Raw genomic sequence first — 22,752 nt, 5'->3', positions numbered from 1 at the left:
ATCCCTAATCATCATGGTTAGGAGCATGGTAGCAGGCAGGCAGGCAGACATGGTACTAGAGCAGTGGCTGAGAGCTCACATCTGATCCACAAGCTATAGGCAGAGAAAGCAAGACCCAGCCTGCTGTGGGCTTTTGACCTCTAAGCCCATTCCTCCAATTATACAACTCCTCTAACAAAGCCACACCCCCTAATCCTTCCTATATAGTCCATCAACTGGGAACCAAACATTTAAATATATTGTTGGGGCCTATGGAGGACATTTTCATTCAAACCACCATACAGGTCAAACATATTGCTAACTGCATATTATTTCCCAGCTGAAGAGTGATGACCCAAATAAGAAAGAATCTGTTCTGGATAGTGTCCAGTAGACAAGAAAGTGGGCTTCAGAATTAGTTGACCCCAATCCAAGACTCACTAGCACATCTCTAGGTGCTTTTCAAATGCACGAATTTTAACCTGCTTTGAAAAGCAACGCCTCACTGTGTAGCCCAGCCTAGCCTGGCCTTGCTGGGATTGCATGTATGCACCACCTGTTTGGCTCCAAATAGCACTTTAAAATGCTTCTGTCAGACCAAAATGAATAACATACTAAAACACACACAAAGGAGCAAATTAGGCCATCTTAAACTCCACTAAGAACATACACATTTGTTACATGGCATAACAGAAATTTTCTTTTGATTCTATCAAAAGAATACATTTAGCTTCTTTTGAGCTATAAGAATCTCACCATTATCATTATTAAGATAGATAATTGGGATTTCTTTTCTTTTTGTTTTCTTTTTTCTTTAAGAGAAGATCTTACTATGACTCAGGCTGCCCTTGAACTACAGATTCTCCTGCCTCTGCCTGGCAGAAGCTGGGGTTACAGGCATGAAACAGCACCCCAAATTCAATCATTGTTTTTGAATCAACTTATTGCAAAACATTTAGTAAAACAGATCTAGGGGTGATGAATACATGAAACTCTGTTGGAGGAGTTCCAGGTCTCTTCCCAAAGAGACAAATATCCGCTGCACAGACACTGTGAAGTGGGATCCTATGTAAGACTACTCCACTCCTCAATGTGCCCTGACCTGGGCCTGCCTCAGCCCAGTGACTTTACCTTCTCTTGTTCAGCATGCAATATTCTTGCCTGTGTGTTTTCTGTGGCTGTTTGAAGCGAGTTGTTCCTCTTCTCCATCATTAGGTTACTCTGCTCAACATACCTGAGACAGAAATAAGGCAAAGAAAACATTCATGAAGCACTGAATGTTTCGCGGGACAAGGCCTTCAGTTCTCACAACATTGCTCTCACATCTTCATCAGAAACAGTTTGAAGGGAGCTGGAAAGAGGCTCCTAGGTTAAGGGCCTTTGACGTTTCTGCAGAGGACCTGGTTTTAGTTTCTAGCATCTGCATGGTGCTCACAAACATCTGTAACTCCAGTTCCAGGGGATCCAGCTCCTTCTCCCAGGGCACTACACAGATATCAAGACAAATATCCATTTTTTTTTTTTTATTTTTAAAGGCCAAACAACAATGTAAAATCACATTGCTTTCCTGAGATCTGCAGAAATTAACCAAGCTATCTGCAGTGACCAAGGAAGGAGGTAGCAACCTGGGCCACAAATGACTCTCTCTGCCTAAGGAAGGGAGACATTCACAGGGTGCACGCTAATAGGAGATGGGGAAAGAAGAAAAGAAGTTACTCGTCCAGTCCATCCATGAGAGAGACAAAAACACTGAACAAGAGAAACAGGAAAAAGTAACTTTTCCAAGTGAAACAATGAATTGAGCCTAGTTCTGTTTACCTTTCTGCCTTTCCCAAACCCCAGAAGGATCCACTAAGAGCTATAAAATGTGCTTTATCAAATCGATGAGTCCCTGTTTGAGTTCAGGTTGATAACATAGCCCACACAGAAAAGAGAAGAGAGAGGACACAATTTTCTACCTAAAACCATTTTCAGAGAAAGCTAGGCCTGCAGACGTAAAGAAAATATCCGAGGCACATAATAAAGGAAGTGCAGGGCTGAAAGTCAACCACAAGTGAGTCTCATACCAACCCCAGCCACCTGAGCCTTTTCCACTGAGGGTAAAAGTAATTCACACAATGGGCAGAAACAGAAATGGTTGAAATACATGGGCTGGGGAACGGGTTGTAGCTCAGTATTCCATACTCAGTATGTGCAAGGTGCTCAGGTTCAAAAAACAAAACAAAGTGTAGAGAGGAGAATCGTAATTAATATACTGCCCTCAACAACATGTATTATAGTGGGCAAACGGACATTAAACCCTTGGTCCACCCTCCCCAGGCCTTTCCTGGTCGCTCCATTACCTCTGGTTTCGTTCAATGAGGTCACTGATCTTGTCATTCTGCTCTTCTATCCGACTGCTTTTCTCAAGGAGCTCCTGTTTCAGTCTCTCATTTTCCTAAATCCAAATATACAACATACAAACTAAGTGTCTTAAAAGTGCCCAGTGAGTCGGTAAGCATCTAGAAAGTTCCATTTCCTTTCCACTCTCTGCTTCAGCTATAGCTGGAGCCGACCAGCCACCTGTTCTGCTGTGGCATCTTCCCTGCCATGACAACTGGGTCCCCAAACAGTTTGAACCTACGGATGGCCTTATGAACAAACATAAAACTTATGTTCCCAGAGATGCAACTGTTAAGGTAACAAACCAATTATACCTGCCAGGTTATAATCACTGGGCTGGACAGGCTGAGGATCGAGATGCTCAAAAAACGAAAGGAGAGCTTAAACTTGGCCTCAAAAGCAATGCTTCTTTTTTGACTACATGGAGTAGAAGTCATGCTGCTATGTAGCACGTAGAATATAGTATAATATAGCATACAGAGTAGTTAGTATACATAGCATGTAGTATAATACAGATGCTGTGGCTCCAAGGTGAATGTCGCCCACGGGCTCATGTGTTTGAATACTTGATCTCCAGCTTGGGGTGGACTGGAGGAGGGGTCCAATTAGGAGAAGTGGGCCACTGAGGGTGTCCCTAGCCGGGTCCCACTCCCTCTTGGCTCTCTGCTCAATGAGACCAGTTGCATGCTCTCAAACCAGGAAGCAAAAGAAACCTTGCCTCCGTAAGTTGTTTCTTGTCAGGTATTTGGTCACAGCGACAAGGAAAATAACTAAAATGAAAGTATAAGCCACAGAACCAAATTAAGCCATAATGGTTTTTCCAACTCTAGGAGTGAACACATGCTATTTCTGGGGGTGAGGACAGATGTTGGAGGGTAGCACATCTGAGGAGGGTGCATGAACAAGCCTTCCAGGCTGGGTCGCCTTCTGCCTCATCCTCACCTGGATGATTCGCTGGATGTTGCTCATAATCATGCTTGTTTCCATTGTGACTGACATGCTAGGGAGAAGCATGGAATTGCCAGTGCTATGCTTCTGTAACTCTTCGACCTGCAGAAGGGAAGTTCCCCTGTGAACATGTGTAAGTGGAGAATACAATTCACCCACAACCAATCCCGTTTTTGAGAGAGCCAATACATTTCCGAAACAGTATCTAAATGTAAACTTACTTTCTCTGCTAAATTAATCCCTAAGTAAGGATGATAACTCTTCTAGGGAATGGCCAAGGACTGTGAATATGGGAAGCCAAGGAAGAGTGTTCTTACAGCTGTGGCTGTTCCCATTACATCCCACTTATTGCCCACGTCCTATACCCCCTTTAACATTTTAATTTATTATGTCTTTAAAATTAAAAAACATGTTTCTAGACTTATTTATTATATTTTATGTGTCTTGAGTGTTTAATCTACAAGGATGCATGAGCCATGTGCATCAGAGATGAGAAGATATCAGATCCCCAGAACTGGAGTTAGGAATGACTGTGAGCCACCATGTGGGTGTTGGGAACTGAACCTGGTCCTCTGCAAGAGCAGTCAGTGCCCTTAACCACTGAACTGTTACTCTAGCCTGTTATTAGTTCTGTATTAAAATTTCATACATCTTCTTTTCTTTCTTTCTTTTATTTATTTTATGTGTGAGTACACTGTAGCTGTCTTCAGACACACCAGAAGAGAGCATCAGATCCCATTACAGATGGTTGCAAGCCGCCATGTGGTTGCTGGGAATTGAACGCAGGATCTTTGGAAGAGCAGTCAGTGCTCTTAACCGCTGAGCCATCTCTCCAGCCCAATTTCATACATCTAAACAATGTGTCTCTATTGTGTCTGTCTATTATCATGTGCACATATGTATGTGTGAGTATGGACATGTATGTATACCTGTGCCATGGCACATGAACGGGAGTCAGAGTATAATGAGCAGGAACTTGTTCTCTCTTTTCTTGATAAATTTTAGGAATCAAACTCAGACCACTGGGCATGTCCAGTAAGTGGTTTTACTTACTGAGCCATCCCTGGCCCATCAGGCCCATTTTCAACAGAGCCTCAGCTCTGACTCAGTCACCTTAGTCATGAGATGATCCATTTTATCAGCCACTTTGTTGACTGCCATTCGAATTTCAGTGTTGTGTTGCCGGGCTTCGGTCATCAGAAAGGACATCATATCACCTGATCCTAAACAGACATGAAAAGGAACTTAGAAACCTGGAAAGAGAAAACTACATATAGAAAAGTCAAGGGCAGTTTTAGCAGAGGAAAGACGGGGCCACGTATGAGCAAACACCATAGGTGATTTCACACTGTCAGGAGAAGGCATAGAACAAGCAATATAGAGAAAAGAGCTCCCAAACTAATAATAACTAAGTTATATTTCTGCAAAATGCTTCAAGAGCTAGAATCTGGCTCAAAAGCACACTGGCTCAAGTGTATCCACTTTGGACGACTATAATCCTGCATTTACATTGTTTCCCATTCATCCAACCGCATGCCAGGCATTGCACAGGCACCGAGAGTACTGTGATGAATAAAATACGGTTCTGGATCTTAGTGGGCTATAGTTGGGAAACTGACACAAGCAAATCATTACAACACAGTGTGTTAAATGCAGGATGGGCATAGTGGCATGTGATTATAACTCACAAGACAAGAAGATTCAGAGTTCAAGATCAGCCTGGGCTACATGACATGCTGTCTTAAAAACAATTTTTAAAAAAAAAAATGTTATTTCATACCATGAAACAACAGTGACCTTGTTGTAGAACTAGAACTGTCATCATGATAAAAGAAAGTACATTTTTACCAAAAAAAAACAAAAAAAAAACAAAAAAAAAAAAACAATTTTTTGAAGGAAGTCATTTCAAGTGTAGAAAAAAGACCATGTACAAGGTACAAAAGTAGCACCTTAAAAATGATGTTGACCTTTGGCGATGAATACATGCAGCTGTGTCTATGGGAGCAGTAGATGGAGAGGCGGTGAGCCAAAGAAAATATCTAGTTGGAGTGATGTCAGAATGTTTCAAAGATGGAAAAGGGACAGGGCCCCAGACAAAGGCGGCATTCAGGAAGCCCTTCCCACTGCAGAAATGCAGCTTAGGCTGTTGGGTGTACTTGTTCCTCTTCTCTATCCTGATGCCAAAGCGATTACCAAGCAAAAGACAGGCTGCACACCACAGCAGGAAACCAACACATCCATCAACATTGCTCTTGCCTTGTTTACAAAAGACACCTACACTTGCCCAAGTGCACAAAATACACACAAAGTTACCCACGCACTGTGAGAGACACTCTCCTACTGGCAGAAGTTTCATGACAGAGAGGACATTTTATCCTACTTTGTATTGCTTGACATTTTTACTACAGTGAATTACTTTCATAATTTACAATGTTTTAATAAAACGGTTTTTATCAGAGTCACTCACCACCCACAGCAGTGCCTGCTTCCCCCAATGCCCTCCAGTGTTTGCTCTTTCACTGTCTGCTATGAGCTCTTGTTACTCTGACAGCAGAATCTAAAGGGATGGTTGGAGAGCATGGAAGGAAAAACACCCAGAACAAAGGCACAAAGGGCCTTTGGGAGAGATATAAATGTTCTAAAAATGGGTTGTTGTGACAGATGCATAATTCTGAACATTTCCTTAAAAAAAAAAATCCTGGGGTCTGGGAAGATGTTCTGCTGGTAAAAGTAGTTGTTCCACAAGCTCGAGGACCCAAATGTGAATCCTTAGCACCCATATTAAAACAATAACTTAAAAGTTGAGCATGGTTTTTACATAAGCCCAGCACTGGGGGTGGACACAGGTGAATCTGGAAAGCTCCTGGCTAGCTGGTCTACCCCAAATGGCAGATTTCGGGTTTACTGAGAGACCTAGTCTCAAAACAATATGCTGCAGACCAATAGAGGGAGACATCCAATGTACATGTGCACAGGTATGCATAACTGCACATTTATATGTATGCACACATACACACATATACAACATGTAATACATATATATTATATATATGCTTTCTTTGTATTACATATTTGAATAAATCATATGGTATAAAAATTACATCTCAATCAAGCTGTTGAAACAAACAAACAATGAAAAGAAAGGGTGGAGAGCTGCTAGAGAAAAATTAAAGCAGAATGGGAGGAAGAGGAGAGCCCGCAAGGGTAGAAGATGAAAAACGGGAGGAGGAAGTTATTCTCTACCTTGAAAGTGGGGAGCCTGGGACAGTGGCGCTGGGTACAAGGGCCGAGCAGGCTGCAGCTGGGAAGAAACTGAGGATGTCTGGGGGTATGTGTAGGCTTGCACTCCTGCATAGGGCTGAGAAAGTGACAGGTTACTTACTTGGTTTCCTGTGATAGAACAAAGCACATGAACCAGGGAGGGAGTTACTAAAGCTGGAGATAACAAGATCACTGTCAGGCAACTGTCTATGGGATGTGACGGTACCTGGTCACTCCAGTCCTACCAAAAACCTGAGGAACAGGATCTTGGATTGCTACCCAGTCCTCTGGCAATATGATTTAATGACATGGGAATTGATTTCCTACTATCAGGCCTATTTTTAAGGAAAACTTAAAACTAAGCACATCCTGTTTAGTTTCCTTTTAAAGGAAAGAAAAAACTATTTTTTCAAAATTCCAAACTAAGCCAGCCAGTTTCTGAGATTCTTCATAATGCTTCTCCCATAGGTTCTTTTTAATTTAAAGTTGTTTTTTCCCAATCTGTGTGTACGTGTGTATGTATCTATGTAAGGACAAGTATGGGGCTTTCTAACCCACCCACTATGCTGGGCTCTTAACAGCTGAGTCATCTACTGCTCAGCCTCCAGATTCTGTTTTGTGTATGGTTTCAGACATGGTTTCAGGTAGCTCAGGCTGGCTTTAAAATCACCACATAGCTGAGGATACCTTTGCATTCCTGATCCTCCTGCTTCCAGCTTCTTTATGCTGGGATAACAGACATACGCCATCACTCACTAGATCCTGATACTATCTGGGTGACCAGAAGCTCTCATTATTCTGAACTGTGTTTTGCAACTGTGAAAGGAAGATGAAAGCTTTGGGAATTTGCTAAATGAGCTAAAGGTGGTCCAGGCAAAGTCCCTAACAACTGCCAAAGTAAGTGCCCAGTGCAAGGCAAATGCACAGTAAACATCAGCCATCATTTTAAGAAGTCACTCTTTCCCCATAGGAAGACTACTTTATTTTCAAGGACAACATAACAACCCAAACATTAATTATTTAAAAAAATTCTTTGTCTGTGGCAGAAGGATATTCCATCCCTCTGTGGGAGACTTTTTACAGGTTTGATTCTCCTTATCCCAGTAGAGCAAAGCTTGCCCACCATGGCTCCCACATCTCCATTCAGAATCACCTCCAGGGTGGGTAGGGCAGGAGAGGCAGCTCTCGCTATCTTATGTGCACCAATGGGAACTTTCCCATGTGCCAGGCCCAGGCCTTTAATAAGAAATTTGCTTATTCTTGCACTTAATCTTCACAAAAACTTGTACACAGAAAACTTCGTGTGGTTTTAGGGAGAAGAAAGCAGTAATTTAGGAGAGGGGAAATGACAAGCATTGATTTGGGGAACTGCTGCTGTGTAAAAAGGAGAGGGATCTTCTATATTCATACAAGAACAACATAAATCATATCTCATGGTTGAAAGAGTTTTAAAATAATATTGTTACCTGAGGACTAGATGTGGTGGTGCACACCTTTAATCCCATTCTCAGGAGGCAAGAGGCAAGCAGATCTCTGAGAGTTTGAGGCCAGCCTGATTGTGTGTGTGTGTGTGTGTGTGTGTGTGTGTGTGTGTGTGTGTGTAGAGAGAGGGGAAAGAGGGGTGTGTATATCAGATCAGCCAAGATGACATAGTGAGACCCTCTCTCAAAATAACAAATTAATTACTTACTTAATTAATTAAAACATAGTTACCTGGAAGTTCTGAGCATTTCCAGATACGGCTGAGTGAGAATCAAGGGATACAGCTTGCATCAAGGCAGCAGAGGGCGTCTGGAGCCCAGAAACAGCTGACTGAGGTGCTAAGACAAATCAAGATATTTTTACTATTACCCATCCTTGCTTGTTTTCTCATGCAAAAACACAACTCTCACCTCAAAGGAGATAGATCATTTATTTTGGAGTCAAATATATGTGAGCATGTCCTGGGAACACAGATTCAGGTGACTCCCAATCCCATGTTCCTACATAGTTAACAGTCTCATTAAGTTCTTACAAGCCTAGACACTTTCTTTTCTCTTTTTTTTTATTGGATATTTTTTTATTTACATTTCAAATGTTATCCCCTTTCTCAGTTTCCCATCCATAAACCCCCTATTCCATTCCCCCTCCCCTTTCTTCTATGAGGGTGTTGTCTCACCCATCCACCCACCCAGTCTAGACACTTTAAATAGAGTGGTTTAAAAACATCAGGGAGGCATGTTCCAGAAAGTGAGATCTGTTTAAGGCCTCAGATACTATCTGATCACATTCTTAGCTTTTGGTTGGTAGAGGCTAGTACTCTGTACATTCCAAAGGATTTACCTAATAGTGACAGAGATATTAGGTCACATACAGAGAGGGGCAGTAAATGGCTACTAAGTGTTGCAGGATGTTTGATCACACTATGAACCCTAAGATTGTGTCATTTACTAGAGAAATCTGTTTTTAGTTGTGGTATGGCCCAGTCTTAGCATACACCTTTAATCTTTCTGCTTGAATACTGTAAACAGGATTAAATAAAGACAACTATGGTCAAGAGGCAGAGCAAGCAACCAGTTGACAGGAATGAACAAAGGACTAGAAAAAAACTGAGAGAGTAAGAGGGAGTCAGGAGGACGGATAGAGAGATACATAGAAAGTAGATGGGAGGGATATTCGGTTTAAAGGAGATCTTTTGAGATGGGGAGAGGGGGCATTCCTTCTGAGGCTAGCCTGAGTAGGAAGGTCAGCTGGGTGCTCTCTCTGCCTCTGAGTGAGCAGGCTTTCACCCCAGCATCTGGCTGCCAAGAACTTTGTTAAACAAACAACTAAGGATGCTAAAGATAGCCCAAGATAAATGACCAATGGTCTGAACCTGCTGGATCCTTGCCTCTGCACAATCTTTGGCTTTCTCATTAGCTAGCCAGCCTTGCACAAGGTTCAGTGTCAGGTGGGGCTCTTTCCAGGAACTTTCCTTCACACTCGTAAGACTGGACTAGCACCCAACATTCCCATGCTTTAAACCAGACCACTTTCCTCACTTAATCTCCCAAAGCAGCCCATGGGCATCCGAGCAAAGGTGGGAACAGTGTTTTCTTATTCATCTGACTCAGATCCCATCAGCTGACACGAATGCAAAATAATACATAGGAGATGACTCAACAGCTGAGCACAGACTTCCAAAAGGGGCAAAGCAACACAACAGACATTGCAACACACAGGCTGAATACATCTGAGTCTCAAAGTGTTCTACTCGGAGACAAACTGACAAGTCTTAGTGCCTAACCCAGGCCCCAGCACTAACAATGCTAGTTAATAATCTAAGGAACACAGATGAAAACTGACTCAACTCAAGGGCAAGCTTTAGTGAAGTTCCTTTCTTACCCTGTGAGGCCATCTGTGGTAATACCGGATGAGATGGCTGAAGAGAGGGTTGGACAGATGGTGTCACAAGGGATGGCCCAGCTCCTCGCAGAAGAGTTGCATCCTGAAAGAAGCACAAGGGTTGATCACTATGTGTAGGCCTTTAGCTGAAGACGGAGGCTGCCTGTCTCTAACTCAGCTCACAACACAGGATTTCTAATCAAGAAAGAGGAAGGAAAGGCGGGCAGAAAGACAGTAGTCAGGGATATGAGTTGTACAAAGGACTCGATTATGCAAGAGTAAGCTCTTCTTCCTATAAATCATTTCAAATAATTAGTTATTTTCTACAGTGTTCTGTCAGTGTCTTATTACTTCAGGCAGCTAAACTGACAGTTCTACAGACTGCACCATCAGCTACCCCACTGATCAGCAACAACCCAGCCTCCCTCCCTCTTCTGCCAAGCAGTTTCAAACCTCAGAACACCCACAGAAAACTGGACAGAGCAGGAGTCACCGCCCCTCACTAGCGCGCTGCCTTTGGTGATGTCTGACTAGGATGCGTGTCCTAATCCTTTTGTTGGTGGTGGTGGTTGAGACAGGTTTCTCTATGCAGCATGACTGTCCTGAAACTTGCTATGTGGACTAGTTGGCCTCAAATTCCGAGATGCTCCTGTCTCTGCCTTAATTGAAAGTGATGAGATAAAAGGTGTGTCACCACACCTGGCTGTTTGATCTCATTCTTAAAATATTTTTAAAAATTCATAAAACCAAAGCTGCCTGTCTTCCTGCTTCATGCAAGGCCAAAATGTCTTGAAGCAGGAGTCATGTGACTGTAATTTGCTGTGCTGTGGCTCTTGGGCTGTCATCTCTTGATTATTCCTGTACTTTAGAGCTTTCCCCAGCCCCATTGTTCTCCTCTGGGAAATCAGCCCACTTTTAGATTATCACTGAATCCAAATCACCTTAAACATCTATCAGGAGAATAAAGGGAATTGTGGTAAACAGAAGACTACTGACTTGTATTTAAAGCAATACACTTTACTTTAAAGCAATACACTTTGTATATATTACTGATATTCACATAGGTATTTATGATATAACATTAAGTTTAAAAGTCAGTTTATAAAGCAATATATAAAGAAAATACCCCTTTTCCTAAATATATTCTTTATAAGTTTTAATTATTATACAATAAAGTAACTTTTAATTTTTAATTAATTATATTTAAATTTTAATTATATAAAAAGCAATTTTTTAAAAAGATTTATTTCATGTATGTGGGTACACTGTTGCTGTCTTCAGACACACCAGAAGAGGGCATCGGATGCCCATTACAGATGGTTGTGAGCCACCATGTGGGTGCTGGGAATTGAACTCAGGACCTCTGGAAGAGCAGACATTGCTCTTAACTGCTGAGCCATCTCTCCAGCCCTTAAAAGCAATTTTTAATGAATTTTATTATTCAACTTTCATTTGTAGAAACCGGGAAGACAGTAACAAAACAATAAGCTTCCATTTTAAATGATACATTTTAGATCTTTCTGGGGGAGGGGTGTGGAATAAAACAATTCTCTAAAAAATATTTCAGAGTATATTTTATATCTTTTTTCATTTTCTATCAAATGAAAAAATTCTCAAAAGTCAATCAATCATATATTTCAGTTCACTTGAGAAAGAATTGTCAGTAACAAGTTAATCATTGAAAACGGCTTAAGTTACTTTATATTCTTGTGGATTACAAATCTAGATCTAAATAAATATAAAATAATCATATTTCTGAAGTATTTAAAGTATGCATATGAAAATGCTTTCTAATGTATGTGTATGTTTATATGTGTTCATGTATAACATACAGGAGGGTGTGTGCAACTTGTCCTCTTTTGTGCATGGTGAGGTCAGAGGTCAACAATGTTGACATGTGTTTTACACAATCACTTTCCACCTTAACTTTGAGTCAGGGTCTCCCACCAAACTTAGAGCTCACTGATTGCCAGCCTGGCTGACTTGCAGGACCCAGGGATCCCTCTGTCAGGGTTCCTTAGAGCTGGGATTACAGGCACAAGCTATGGCATCTGGCTTTTATGTGGGTGCTGGGAAACAAATACTTAGGTTTGCATAGCACTTTACCTGCTGAACTATCTCCCCAGTCCCAGGAATGCTTTCTAAGCACAACATCAAGAGCAAAAGCCTGGTAGACTTGATTTCAATGAAATCTTGAACTGCTAAATAACATTTTTAAAACATGAAAAAAGCACTATATATAGTCATAAAATTTAACAGTTTGATACTTAAACAACAGATATCATCAGTGAGAAGATCAGTGCTTCCTAAGTTGATCCAAATACTCAACCAACAAACATGGGTGGAAGCCAGAAGCAGTAGCACGTGCCTATAGTTCTATACGATAGGGAGGCTGAGGTAGGAAGTCCTTTGAACCCAGGAGTTACAAACCTAGGCAACATGGTGAGACTCAGTCTTAAAAGAAAAAAAAGTTAGAAGAATTGAGCACCTATAGACATGAAGACATCAATGCAGGCAAAACACTCATGTGCATCAAAATAAAACATTTTTAAAGAGTAAAAGAAACCTAAAGAAACAGAGGGCCTGTATGGTCTGCGTATCTTATTGTCTAAGATTGATCCTTTTTTCTCAACATGAAGCAGATTTATTACTTTCAGACAGGCAGCTAAAGATTATGAGCAATGCAGATTCCAGATCCCGACTCATGAACACTAAGCCACCTCTTGGTTAGATGTGCAGAGCTTAACCTCCATTTGAGGATGTACGAGTCACAGTTAAAAGGCATACACCCACCCTGGTCTCAGTGACTCTGGATTAGAAGCAGGAAAGGCACTTATTTGAACCAAAGAAACAGAAGGTGGCAGCACCTGTAGCATTTTAACACAGTCAGGGAACTTACTTCGGTTTCTGAGTCATTGGAATCCAGCTGTGGAGGAAGGATGGGCAGCATGGGCTGGCCCATTTTAGCCATCCGAGAGATCAGCTTGGCCTTGGCTGTATCAGGACTCTAAAAAGAAGGCACAGACACCACTGTGACTGAGGTTTACTGCTTTCAAATAGGTCTACTTCATTGCCCTATGCCAAAACCTTTAATCCTTCTATTACTTAATGGAAGCCATTTCTTCTAGAAAGCAAGAATTATTTATGATACCAAAAACAATGCAAATAATGAGATTCATAATATCAACATTAAATTAAGTCCCTATAGCTTGGGAATGGACTGCTTTCATATGCAAGAGCTCTTTTAACCAATGTCCCCATTGTAAAACGAGAGTGCTTAGGCAGACTTGGTTTATCTTCCTCGGTTTACAACAGTTTTTACTGTATCAGACCAATGGCTTGTAAACTGCTCCTGCTGGGGCTGAATGTGCACAGGGCGAGAGGGAGGACCTGGCTCTACCCTTTACCTACTGTCCTCAGTGCTAGGGGAAGGCCTGGCTTAAGCTTGAAGTTCTTTGTCTGCCATCTGGTCCACTTGCAGCACATCCAGAGCCTGCATGGACCATGCAGGACAGCAGCAAACCACCTTTTACATCCTTCCTAAAGGCATTCAAATCCAAAACCGAAATAACGTTGGTCCTCTCCTCTCACCATTGGGGAAACAAAACCAGTGACCTGCTTAAAGTCAATCAGTGGATGAAGAAGCCTGAATTCCTCTGAGAGAATGGAAGTAAGGATGTCTACTGGCTCAGGTAAATGAGTGCTCTCCAAAGACCCTCCTACACACACCCTCTTTGGTCTGGGTAGCAGTGGTAGTATTTTGTTCTTTTTGAGATAAAATACATATAATATAAAATTATTTTAGCGACAATTATAATGTGAACAATGCTTTTTAAGCGCTTACAATATGCCAGATACAATACTGAAAACTTAGTGTTCATTTCCTTATGTCAATTTATAGATGAAGAAATAAACCTATGTTTACAGAGTAAATTTTTCATGGTCACACAGAATAAGCAACAGAGAAAGATTAACCTCTAATGCATTCCTCTTGGAATAAATGGCAACTTGAGGATGAAGTGAGCTTTACCTGAGGGCTCAGCCCAGCTTCATACCACTCTCATAGCAATATCACAGCTATCACTCATTAAAAACAGCTTTTCACAGTCTCTGCACTCAGGGCTTTGCGAACTGACTGGAGGCTGTGAAAATTATTTCCACTGTACCAATGAGAAACTGAGGATTTGAAAAGTTAGATCATTTTCTCATGGCCATCTGCTTTAACTCAGATCTACGGATGTAAAAGTCCAGGCTAACTTCTACTGACTGATGTCTAAGTAGGACAAAATAAATAAAGTAATAGTTAGTGTCTACTCTAAGTCAGCGGCTCTCAACTACATGCGAGGCACATGAAACAGGCACTGCAGGGCTGGGGGACAGAATCACACTTATTGTACTTACAGTAAGCGGTTCACTGACAGAGCTGGATTTGGAACAAAGAGCCGGATCCCTGAAATCAAATAAAACATCCTGAGATAATACAAAACCTATAATGGCAAACCCAAATTAAACTGGCTTTGAAACACTGTTGGTGAAATAGTCAACTGAGTAGCTAAAACAGAATTTTAGCTCCTCTTTATTTGTACAGTCCTTGAAAGCCACCAAGGCTGAACCGAACAAACTTTCTCATTCAAATTCACTCCACTTTCCCATGGTCCTGCATTCTGTGTTCATGCCCTTTGCCCTTTGTCCTTTGCTCAGAATTTTGTAGGTATTCTTTTTTTTTTTTTTTAAGGAATTAATGAAAAACATAGGATGAATGGAAGGAAAAAAGAAAAGAAGAAAGGAAAAATGAAGAAAGAAAGAAAGGAAGGAGGGAGGGAAGGAAGGATGGAAGAAAGGAAGGAAGAAAGGATTGTAGGTATTCTTATCACCACTTCGACAGCCATTAATCCATTGTCAAATGAATTATTGTCAAAATACATCATTTTCCTGATCCTGCTCTTTGTTCTTTTCAATTACTTAAAATTGATTGCAATTTTAAACTACATCTCAGGAACCACGTTGAAGAATCCCAGAACTTGCCACAGCCTTACCCGGGTTTGAGAGGCAGTGGTAGGGGTGGTGTCACAACAGGATCAGCTGAGAGGCTGTCAGCAGCAGGGATGGGGGAGGGGGCTGCAGAATCCCGGGAGCTCACACTGTGGCATTCAGAGCCAGAATCTCTGGCAAACTTGACCTACAGTGGAACAGAGTATACACACTCACCCTTCCATACTCTCTTTTATTTATTCTTTAGCATAAAAGCTATTGCCTATTCAGTATAGGCAAAATGAAAACATGCTACAGAAAAAACAAAAGCAGTTAGCTGTGACTCAGCTACCATTACATCATCCGTGTGTATGAATGAGAGCATGTGTGCTTTTACAAATGGGGCCAGAGCTTTGTAGCTGCTTACTTGCTTATACATTAATGTATTTCCACGTCACTAAATATCTTTATTGTTTTCAGCTACCGAAGAGCATGTCTAACCTCAAGGTCATGCTCATTCCTGCTATGGTCTACAAGGTAAAGACTCCAAAGGATTCTTGAACAGAAATCATAAGCATGTATGTTCTTATAAAAACCTATTTCTCACAGCTAGATGGCGTACTGCTATCACAAAGAATGCCTTAATTCAGTGACTAGCTCTACGTCTAGATTTTTGCACAAAGTATATTTTAGTACTCTCTTCCTCATCTCTCACACATACTCCATTCTCCTTCATTGCTTCCCTATCAGTCTTTTTCTCTCATGTATGCTTTCTCTAATTTCTTCCTTCCTTCCTTCCTTCCTTCCTTCCTTCCTTCCCCTCTCTCTCTCTCTCTCTCTCTCTCTCTCTCTCTCTCTCTCTCTCTCTCTCTCTCTCTCTCTTTCTCTTTGAGACAGGGTCTCACTATGTAACTTTGGCTGTCCTGGAACTCATTATGTATACCAGGTTGGCCTCAAACTAATAGAGATCTGCCTGCCTCTACCTTTCAAATGCCGGAATTAGAGGCATGCACTATTATACCTGGCTCTACTTTCTTGATTACTGGTAAAGTAGAAGACTTTACTTATGTTTACAATATTAAACAATATTAAAATGTCTCAGTATTAATAGTTTCAACATTGCTTGCTGTCTCCCATTACCCATGGTTTCCTCAAGCTCAAAGAAAACGTAAGAGAATCTATATGTCTTTAAAAGAAAGCATCTGGGGACATGTCACTGTAAGATTAGATGACCCAACAGAGAAAAGGGTCTCCTGTTAGGAGGGCTATCTCTCTGCTGTGGCAAGCATAACTACTACACAGAGATAGCCATAACATTCATTATTTGTACGGCATTTTGTAGTTTAGAGTCACCAGCACCTAATTTCAACCCAATAATATCAGGGTCATTTGGGAGGAATATTATAAACTAACCAAAAACCGTTGCTATTTAGTATAGAAATTACACATATCCAAAGACAGGCTCTCTCCATGTGACCCTGGCTGACCTGAAGCTCATCAGTAAACCAAGTTGGCCATAAACTCATTAAGAGTTGATTGCTGGGGTTGGGGATTTAGCTCAGCGGTACAGCACTTGCCTAGCAAGCACAAGGCCCTGGGTTCGGTCCCCAGCTCCGGAAAAAAAAAAAAAAAAGAGTTGATTGCTTCTGTCTCCCAACTGCTTGGATTAAACATGCCCCACCACACCTTACTGACGAGATTATATACATTAAAAAAAAGACAAGATGCTAAACTCTAATGCCATTCTCAAAGCACTCATAGTTTCTTCTAAAGCTTTCAGAAATTCCTATGAATGCATGAGAGAGAGATAGTGTGTGTGTGTGTGTGTGTGTGTGTGTGTGTGTGACTATGTATACAAACATATGTGGTCATTATAAACCCGCATCACCATGCAGCATGTTTATGTATGTTCTGGGGACTGGACTCAGACCTCATGCCTGAAGGCAAGAACTTTCCCAACCTTTGTCCTACCCTACCATTTCTATTTTAAAAGCTATCTATAGCTTCAGACTCTAATTTATAAGAACACAGGCCGGTTTCACTTACCCGCCTAACTTCTACTTCAAACACCAGGATGGAGTCTGTTGGCTGAGTCCAGCCTATCACTCCTTCAGAGGCAGCAGCACAGGCTGAAGGAGTGATAATCAATCGCTTTCCTCCTTTCTTCATGCCCAGAAGCCCGTCCTCTAAACCCTACAGATATTAGAAGTGGGAAAAAGCTCATCAGACAAAAGCACATGAACATGCACACAAACACATAAACTCACATACAACACACACGTACTCTAGAAAATAAAACTACATAAAAACTGTCCTATTGAGCCAGTGAGATGGCTCACAGGGTTAGGGCCACCTTACTTGCCACCAAACCTGATGACTTAAGTTTGATTCCCAGAACCTACATGGTGGGAGGAGAAAACTCACTCCTAAAAGTTGTCCTCTAACTGCTACATATACACTGTGATACACATACACACGTGCACGTGCGCACGCACGCACGCACGCACGCACACACACACACACACACACACACACACACACACACACACACACGCACACACACACCCCAAATGAAAAAGAAAGGATAAAAGCTGGCATATCTGGAGTTGGGTAAGACACTTAAATGATGAGAGAGAACAGCCGTATAGTACTGAGAGAGAATGGACTCTATCACATATTAATGACAATTTCTCAGGCCCTGTGGGTAGGTATTCTGCCTGCTTGTTTAACCTCATGATTGTTAGCATTACCCTCACTCACTTAAGTGAGAAAGCAAGCTCCCGGTCCTGAGAGCACACGGTCAGTAGGTATTAAGTTAAGGCTGAGCATGAGACCTGCCTAACTGTGAGGGGCCTGCCTTAATTATTTAACAGAAAAGTCTCCAGAAAATTTGGGTGAAACTGCCATAGGCAATAAGTGGGAAAAAAAATGTGCATATGGATGAATGGACACAGTGAAAAGCCCTAACATGCCCAACACATGACACTGCATATATGTAAAGTGCTCTTGATCAAGCAAAATTCACAGCTTGAATCCCAGAATAGTGCCCCTCGTGCTACATCAGATCAAATAGGTGAGGACCAAGCATATGGTGGCTGCTAAAGAAACAGTGCCCCTCTCCATGAGGCTCTGGGAACAATGGGATAATGTCTCCAGAGCCACAGGATGAAAGGGTGGGGCTGAAGAAAACAAATACATCCCTCTTCAGTCTAGCTTCTCACAGGTAAACTCTCCCAAATGCCGACTGTGTAAAACACCGTTTTCCTTCCTACTGTTCAACCAAGCATTTCCAGACTCTAGATAAGAACAGACTAGAGATGTCTCAACATTTAAACTAAATTCCAAAACAGGCCTTTTTACCTTGACAACTTTTCCTGATCCTAATTTCAGGCGAAGCGGCTTATCTTTGTTAGCAGTAGAATCAAAAACCTGCCATTTGATAAAGTAAAAAAAAAAAAATTCAGCCAGTTTCACAAACAATAATCACCACGATGATAATCAACAAAGGGTCAGTGCTTCCCACACAGGAAACAACAGGTGTCAGGGCACATAGCTGCTGAAGAAGCTGAGGAGATAGGACTATAACATACGTGAAGCTTAGCACAATGAACGAATACCCTGGGAACAATAATTTGCCAAACTGGGGGCAAACCCACTCCTGGCACCATTAATTGAAGCACTTTTCCATCTATAAAATATTTTCAGTAAATGTACTCATTTGGTACTAAAACAGTCCTTCCAAGAAAGCAGGTCAAGGCCGACTAACTTCCATGCATGAATGGGAAAAATAAGAGCTTGGAGAGTTGATCAAGGTCAAACCGGGACTTAATCCCTGACTCTCTGTTTTTTGATACAGGGTTTCACTATGTAGCCCTGACTGGCCCAAAACTCAGAGACCTGCCTGCACCTGCCTCCCATGTGACACCAAGCCCCACACACTCACACTTTTTAAGTTATTCCGTTCTTTCTATCTATCATATTGCTCTCAAGAACTTAACAGTATTTATTAAAAACATAACAATTGCAATATATTTATAGTGCCTGTTAAAAAGAAAATGATAACTAGACATCATTCAATCCCAGCACTCTGGTCTACATAGCAAGTTCCAGGCCATCCAAGGCTATATATTGAGCTCCTATCTCAAAAAAAAAAAAAAGGGAAAGAACAAAAAAAGAGAAGGTTTAAAATAAGACCTCCTTCTTAAAGATATACTCACATTTAAAACTGGCAGTGAGGACAAGACATACACATGAATTATCTTGGGAGACTGTTTCTCCCTAAATAGGAGACAGGGTGTGGAGGCACTGAGCACATTTGCACAGCAGCATTTCACGAGCGTGCCCCAAAAGCAGTTGTGGAGACTAATTCAGCCTCCCTAAACGTTTCTACTGGCCAGCAGCCACAGTTCACTTCCCATGTGTACACGGACGGCTGCATGTCACATACATAGAAAGAACTTGCAGAGCATGCTCTTTTACCTGGCCCAGCACATGGTTCTGAAGGAGCCAGCCCGTATAGGCTACTTCTAAAGAATCTCCAGTTTCCACAGCAGGACCCTCTGCTGCAACCAGGTCCTGACACAGCACTGCATCCAAGGAAGAAATGCTATTGCACTTGGCCACACACACCTGCGAGATCAAGGTCAGAGCACCATGAGCTTGGTTTAAGCTTCACAGCCATCCCACCACTGCTAATATTCTTTCTCAAACAGCTGCACCCACTAACAAAGATTACAAGGTATTTCTAACCATTCCCAAGTCAGTAATCTGGCCAGGCATCAGGGTGCCCAGCAAGTCAGCACTGGAGTCACAATGTCTGGGTACAGATCCAGGTATTGCCACTTCTTAAGTCTGACCTTTAGCTAATAACTTAATCTCCATATACCTACCCGTTCCCACTTGCAAAAATGAAGAAAAGAGCTTTGCAAATCTTACAAGGTGGCTATGAAAATTAAACGGGCCAATACAGAGTGCTTGGCAATACGGCTAGGAAATAACTTAAGTATTAACAGTAAGTATCTGACCTCAGGATCGCCTCCCAAAGACCTTAGTAGTCAGTTTCAGTAATGTGACCTCTAGAGGGAAAGGCACATTCAAGCCATAGCAGACAACATCCACGTTACAAGCTTCTACATAATTTTCATGAGGTGGAAGGATAAAAAACATAATACATAGAACTCTTGAAGATTCCTTCATACTTACTTACTTACATACATACGCATACTTACTCCTGATAACACAGTTTTTAAAAAGCAATTTAATGTACTAATATGTGTTACTCTGGGTAGTAAAGTTATGATTGTGTGTGTATGTATGTGGGTTATGTCTGTGAGGCGCGCATGTGTGCTCAGGTCCATTTGCCTGTGTGCATATGTGTGTGAAGGCTAAAGGACAGACTCCAGTGTTGGTCCTCAGGCGTGTTGGTCCTCAGGCACTGTCTTTGAATGTTGAGAAAGTGTCTCTCACTTGCCAAATAAGCTCTGCTGGCTGCCTGCTGGACCTAGGGCTTCCGTGTTTGCCTACCCCGGGCTGAGGTTGCACCACCACTCTTGGCTCCCTGTTCCACACGGTTGCAGGGATCAAACTGGAGCCCTCATGTTTACATGGCAAGCGCTTTACCAGCTGGCCCTTACATGAGTTTTTAATGTTGTCTCTACATTTTCTATAACGAGTTCATAAAATTACAGTCTTTTGAAATGCAACTTTTACAAGTTTCATGTGTCTTTATGAAAAGTGTGTAGCAAAAAAACAGTGGGGATTTTAGTATGGGTATGTACATGTGTGGTGTGTTCACATGTGTGGGCACATGGGTATGTGGCTACATGTGTCTGGAGGTCAGAGGTTAAAGTCAGGTGACTTCCTGGATTGCTGTTTTTTCTGAAGTGGATCTCTGGCTAAACCCAGCACTCCCTGATTCTGTTAGTCTTTTTTTTTTTTTTTTTTTTTTTTTTTTTTTTTTTTTTTGAGACAGGGTTTCTCTGTGTAACAGCCCTAGCTGTCCTAGAACTCTATTTGTAGACCAGGCTGGCCTCAAACTCACAGAAATCTAACTGCCTCTGCCTCCCGAGTGCTGAAATTAAAGGCATGCGCCACCAGCCCAGCTGCAACAAGTATTTTAACCATTGGGCCCCAGCATAAAAGGTGTTCAACTGAATAAGCTTATGCTTCCCTATTTTTCCCTTTAGACATTCCTCAGGCAATCTCAGTAAGATCTATTCTTTTCCTGAAACACAGCAAGCTTAGTGTGTTCTTTACCTTGCCATTAGTAACACAGAGCAGTTGTGCTTTTGCCATAACTAAAATAAGGAAGAGTCCAAACAAGTGCTCTGGCTTTGCACAGGAAAGAGTAAGAAGACGTCACCTGTTTATTGAATGCCACAGCGGCCTTCTCTGACTCAAACATGATAGACCAGTTTTGTCTCTGGTCATCATAAAAGGTGCTGTAGTTATTGGGCCGAACCTGGGAAAAGAAAACGGGAAGTTTGGATCATTCGGGTAGAGCAGCCTGCAAGTACATCTGACTGCCTCAGCTCACAGAGGAGAACTGATCCAGTGGACTCAGAGAGGTAGCTAGCAGGAGCCCTTCTCCTCTGCCTTAGCCCACCCCATCCCTACCTCTACCCTACACGTTCCCAGAAGGAGCCAGGAGACCTTTCTGGAAGGCTGCTTACTAACATTCAGGCCTGAGCAGAGGATCTTTTTCTATCATCAATGTTCAGGCCCATGTCTCCCACAACCCTGAAGGGGCTAGTGATTCCAGTTTGAAGAGGACTCTTACCATTAGCTCAAAGTTCAGATGAATTGTAGCAACAGTCACTGGCTGCTGCTGACTGATGTAGAGAAGAATCCTATACTGTACTCACAACGGGTAGAAAGAGAAAACAGATGTTAAAAGGTAACACGGACTCAGCAGTAAGACATGAGGTCATGCTTCCTACAGCTGTAATCCAAGCCTGCTCAGACCCAACTGGAATTTCTACTGCCCCTTTCACCTCTTTGCATTCTGGCCTCACTCTTTAACCATGACCAGCAATAGCTTTATTTTGTTGGCATTTCCATTCATATGCAGGGCAACTAAGAGACGGTAACAGATGCTTTACAGAATACGCAGGTCAGATCTGGTGGTGGAAGTCTGTAACCCTAGCACTTGGGAGGCTGAGGCAGGACAACTGCCATGAGTTTTGAAACACCATCTCAAAAACAAACACCAACCAATCAACAACAACAAAAATCTTTTAAATTTGAGGGGGAAATCATACAAGTCATATGTGTACAGCTCAGTGACTTGTCACATGTATATGTGCTCATGTGGTTACCAGGCAGACTGAGAAAAAGCCAGTGTTTCCTACATCCCAGATAGTTCCTTTTGCCCCCGATTATCTACATCCCTACCACAGAGAACTATTACTCTGACTCAGTCACAGATCCATTTTTCTATTGTTAAATTAGTGCAAACAGCCTACAGATCTTGATTTTTGTCCTGCTTCTTTTACTTACTTGTTACTTGTTTTTTGGTACTTGATTCGATATTGTCAGTTACTACTACTCTATGTGAACATGCCACAGCCTATTTACCCACTCTCCTAGTTATAGCTATTCAAGTTGTGTACAGTGTGAAACCACATGTGTTATGGATAACACATCTGAGAACTTTCTCCAGGCCTTGAGGAGGACATGGACATATATACCTCCTTCTACCTAACGAGCTTCCTTCAGAGTATCCCGTAGTAACAATCTACTGGCAGTGGATTATTTCTTACAGATATTTTTCTTGTATAGCACAGGGCTGGAGCATGTACTTAGTAAGGTCTTGAGTAAGAAAAAACATAAATGAACTTCAAGGATACT

General features: G+C 41.9%; 1 protein-coding gene across 2 annotated transcripts in view; it reads right to left on the bottom strand.

Annotated features, from left to right (window-relative positions):
- The window catches only part of Fkbp15 (FKBP prolyl isomerase 15), a 58,536-nt gene that overhangs the window by 17,970 nt on the left and 17,814 nt on the right, over window positions 1-22,752 (bottom strand). The window contains exons 5-19 of one of the 2 annotated variants that reach the window (XM_032903337.1): window positions 21,683-21,757; window positions 21,266-21,364; window positions 19,384-19,533; window positions 18,265-18,333; window positions 16,951-17,097; window positions 14,970-15,112; window positions 14,320-14,383; window positions 12,833-12,940; window positions 9,934-10,036; window positions 8,284-8,390; window positions 6,553-6,667; window positions 4,423-4,532; window positions 3,304-3,411; window positions 2,322-2,416; window positions 1,111-1,213 (exon numbers count right to left, since the gene is read on the bottom strand). In XM_032903337.1, coding sequence (XP_032759228.1) covers window positions 1,111-1,213; window positions 2,322-2,416; window positions 3,304-3,411; window positions 4,423-4,532; window positions 6,553-6,667; window positions 8,284-8,390; window positions 9,934-10,036; window positions 12,833-12,940; window positions 14,320-14,383; window positions 14,970-15,112; window positions 16,951-17,097; window positions 18,265-18,333; window positions 19,384-19,533; window positions 21,266-21,364; window positions 21,683-21,757 — 1,596 coding nt within the window. The remainder of the gene's footprint in view (window positions 1-1,110; window positions 1,214-2,321; window positions 2,417-3,303; window positions 3,412-4,422; window positions 4,533-6,552; window positions 6,668-8,283; window positions 8,391-9,933; window positions 10,037-12,832; window positions 12,941-14,319; window positions 14,384-14,969; window positions 15,113-16,950; window positions 17,098-18,264; window positions 18,334-19,383; window positions 19,534-21,265; window positions 21,365-21,682; window positions 21,758-22,752) is intronic. The other variant, XM_032903345.1, reaches the window with a different exon arrangement.

The sequence above is a fragment of the Rattus rattus genome, chromosome 1 (assembly GCF_011064425.1).
Source record: "Rattus rattus isolate New Zealand chromosome 1, Rrattus_CSIRO_v1, whole genome shotgun sequence".
Classification (NCBI taxonomy): Eukaryota; Metazoa; Chordata; class Mammalia; order Rodentia; family Muridae; genus Rattus; species Rattus rattus.
The sequence above is the reverse complement of the archived record's forward strand: the minus strand, read 5'-3'. Positions and strand labels throughout refer to the sequence as shown.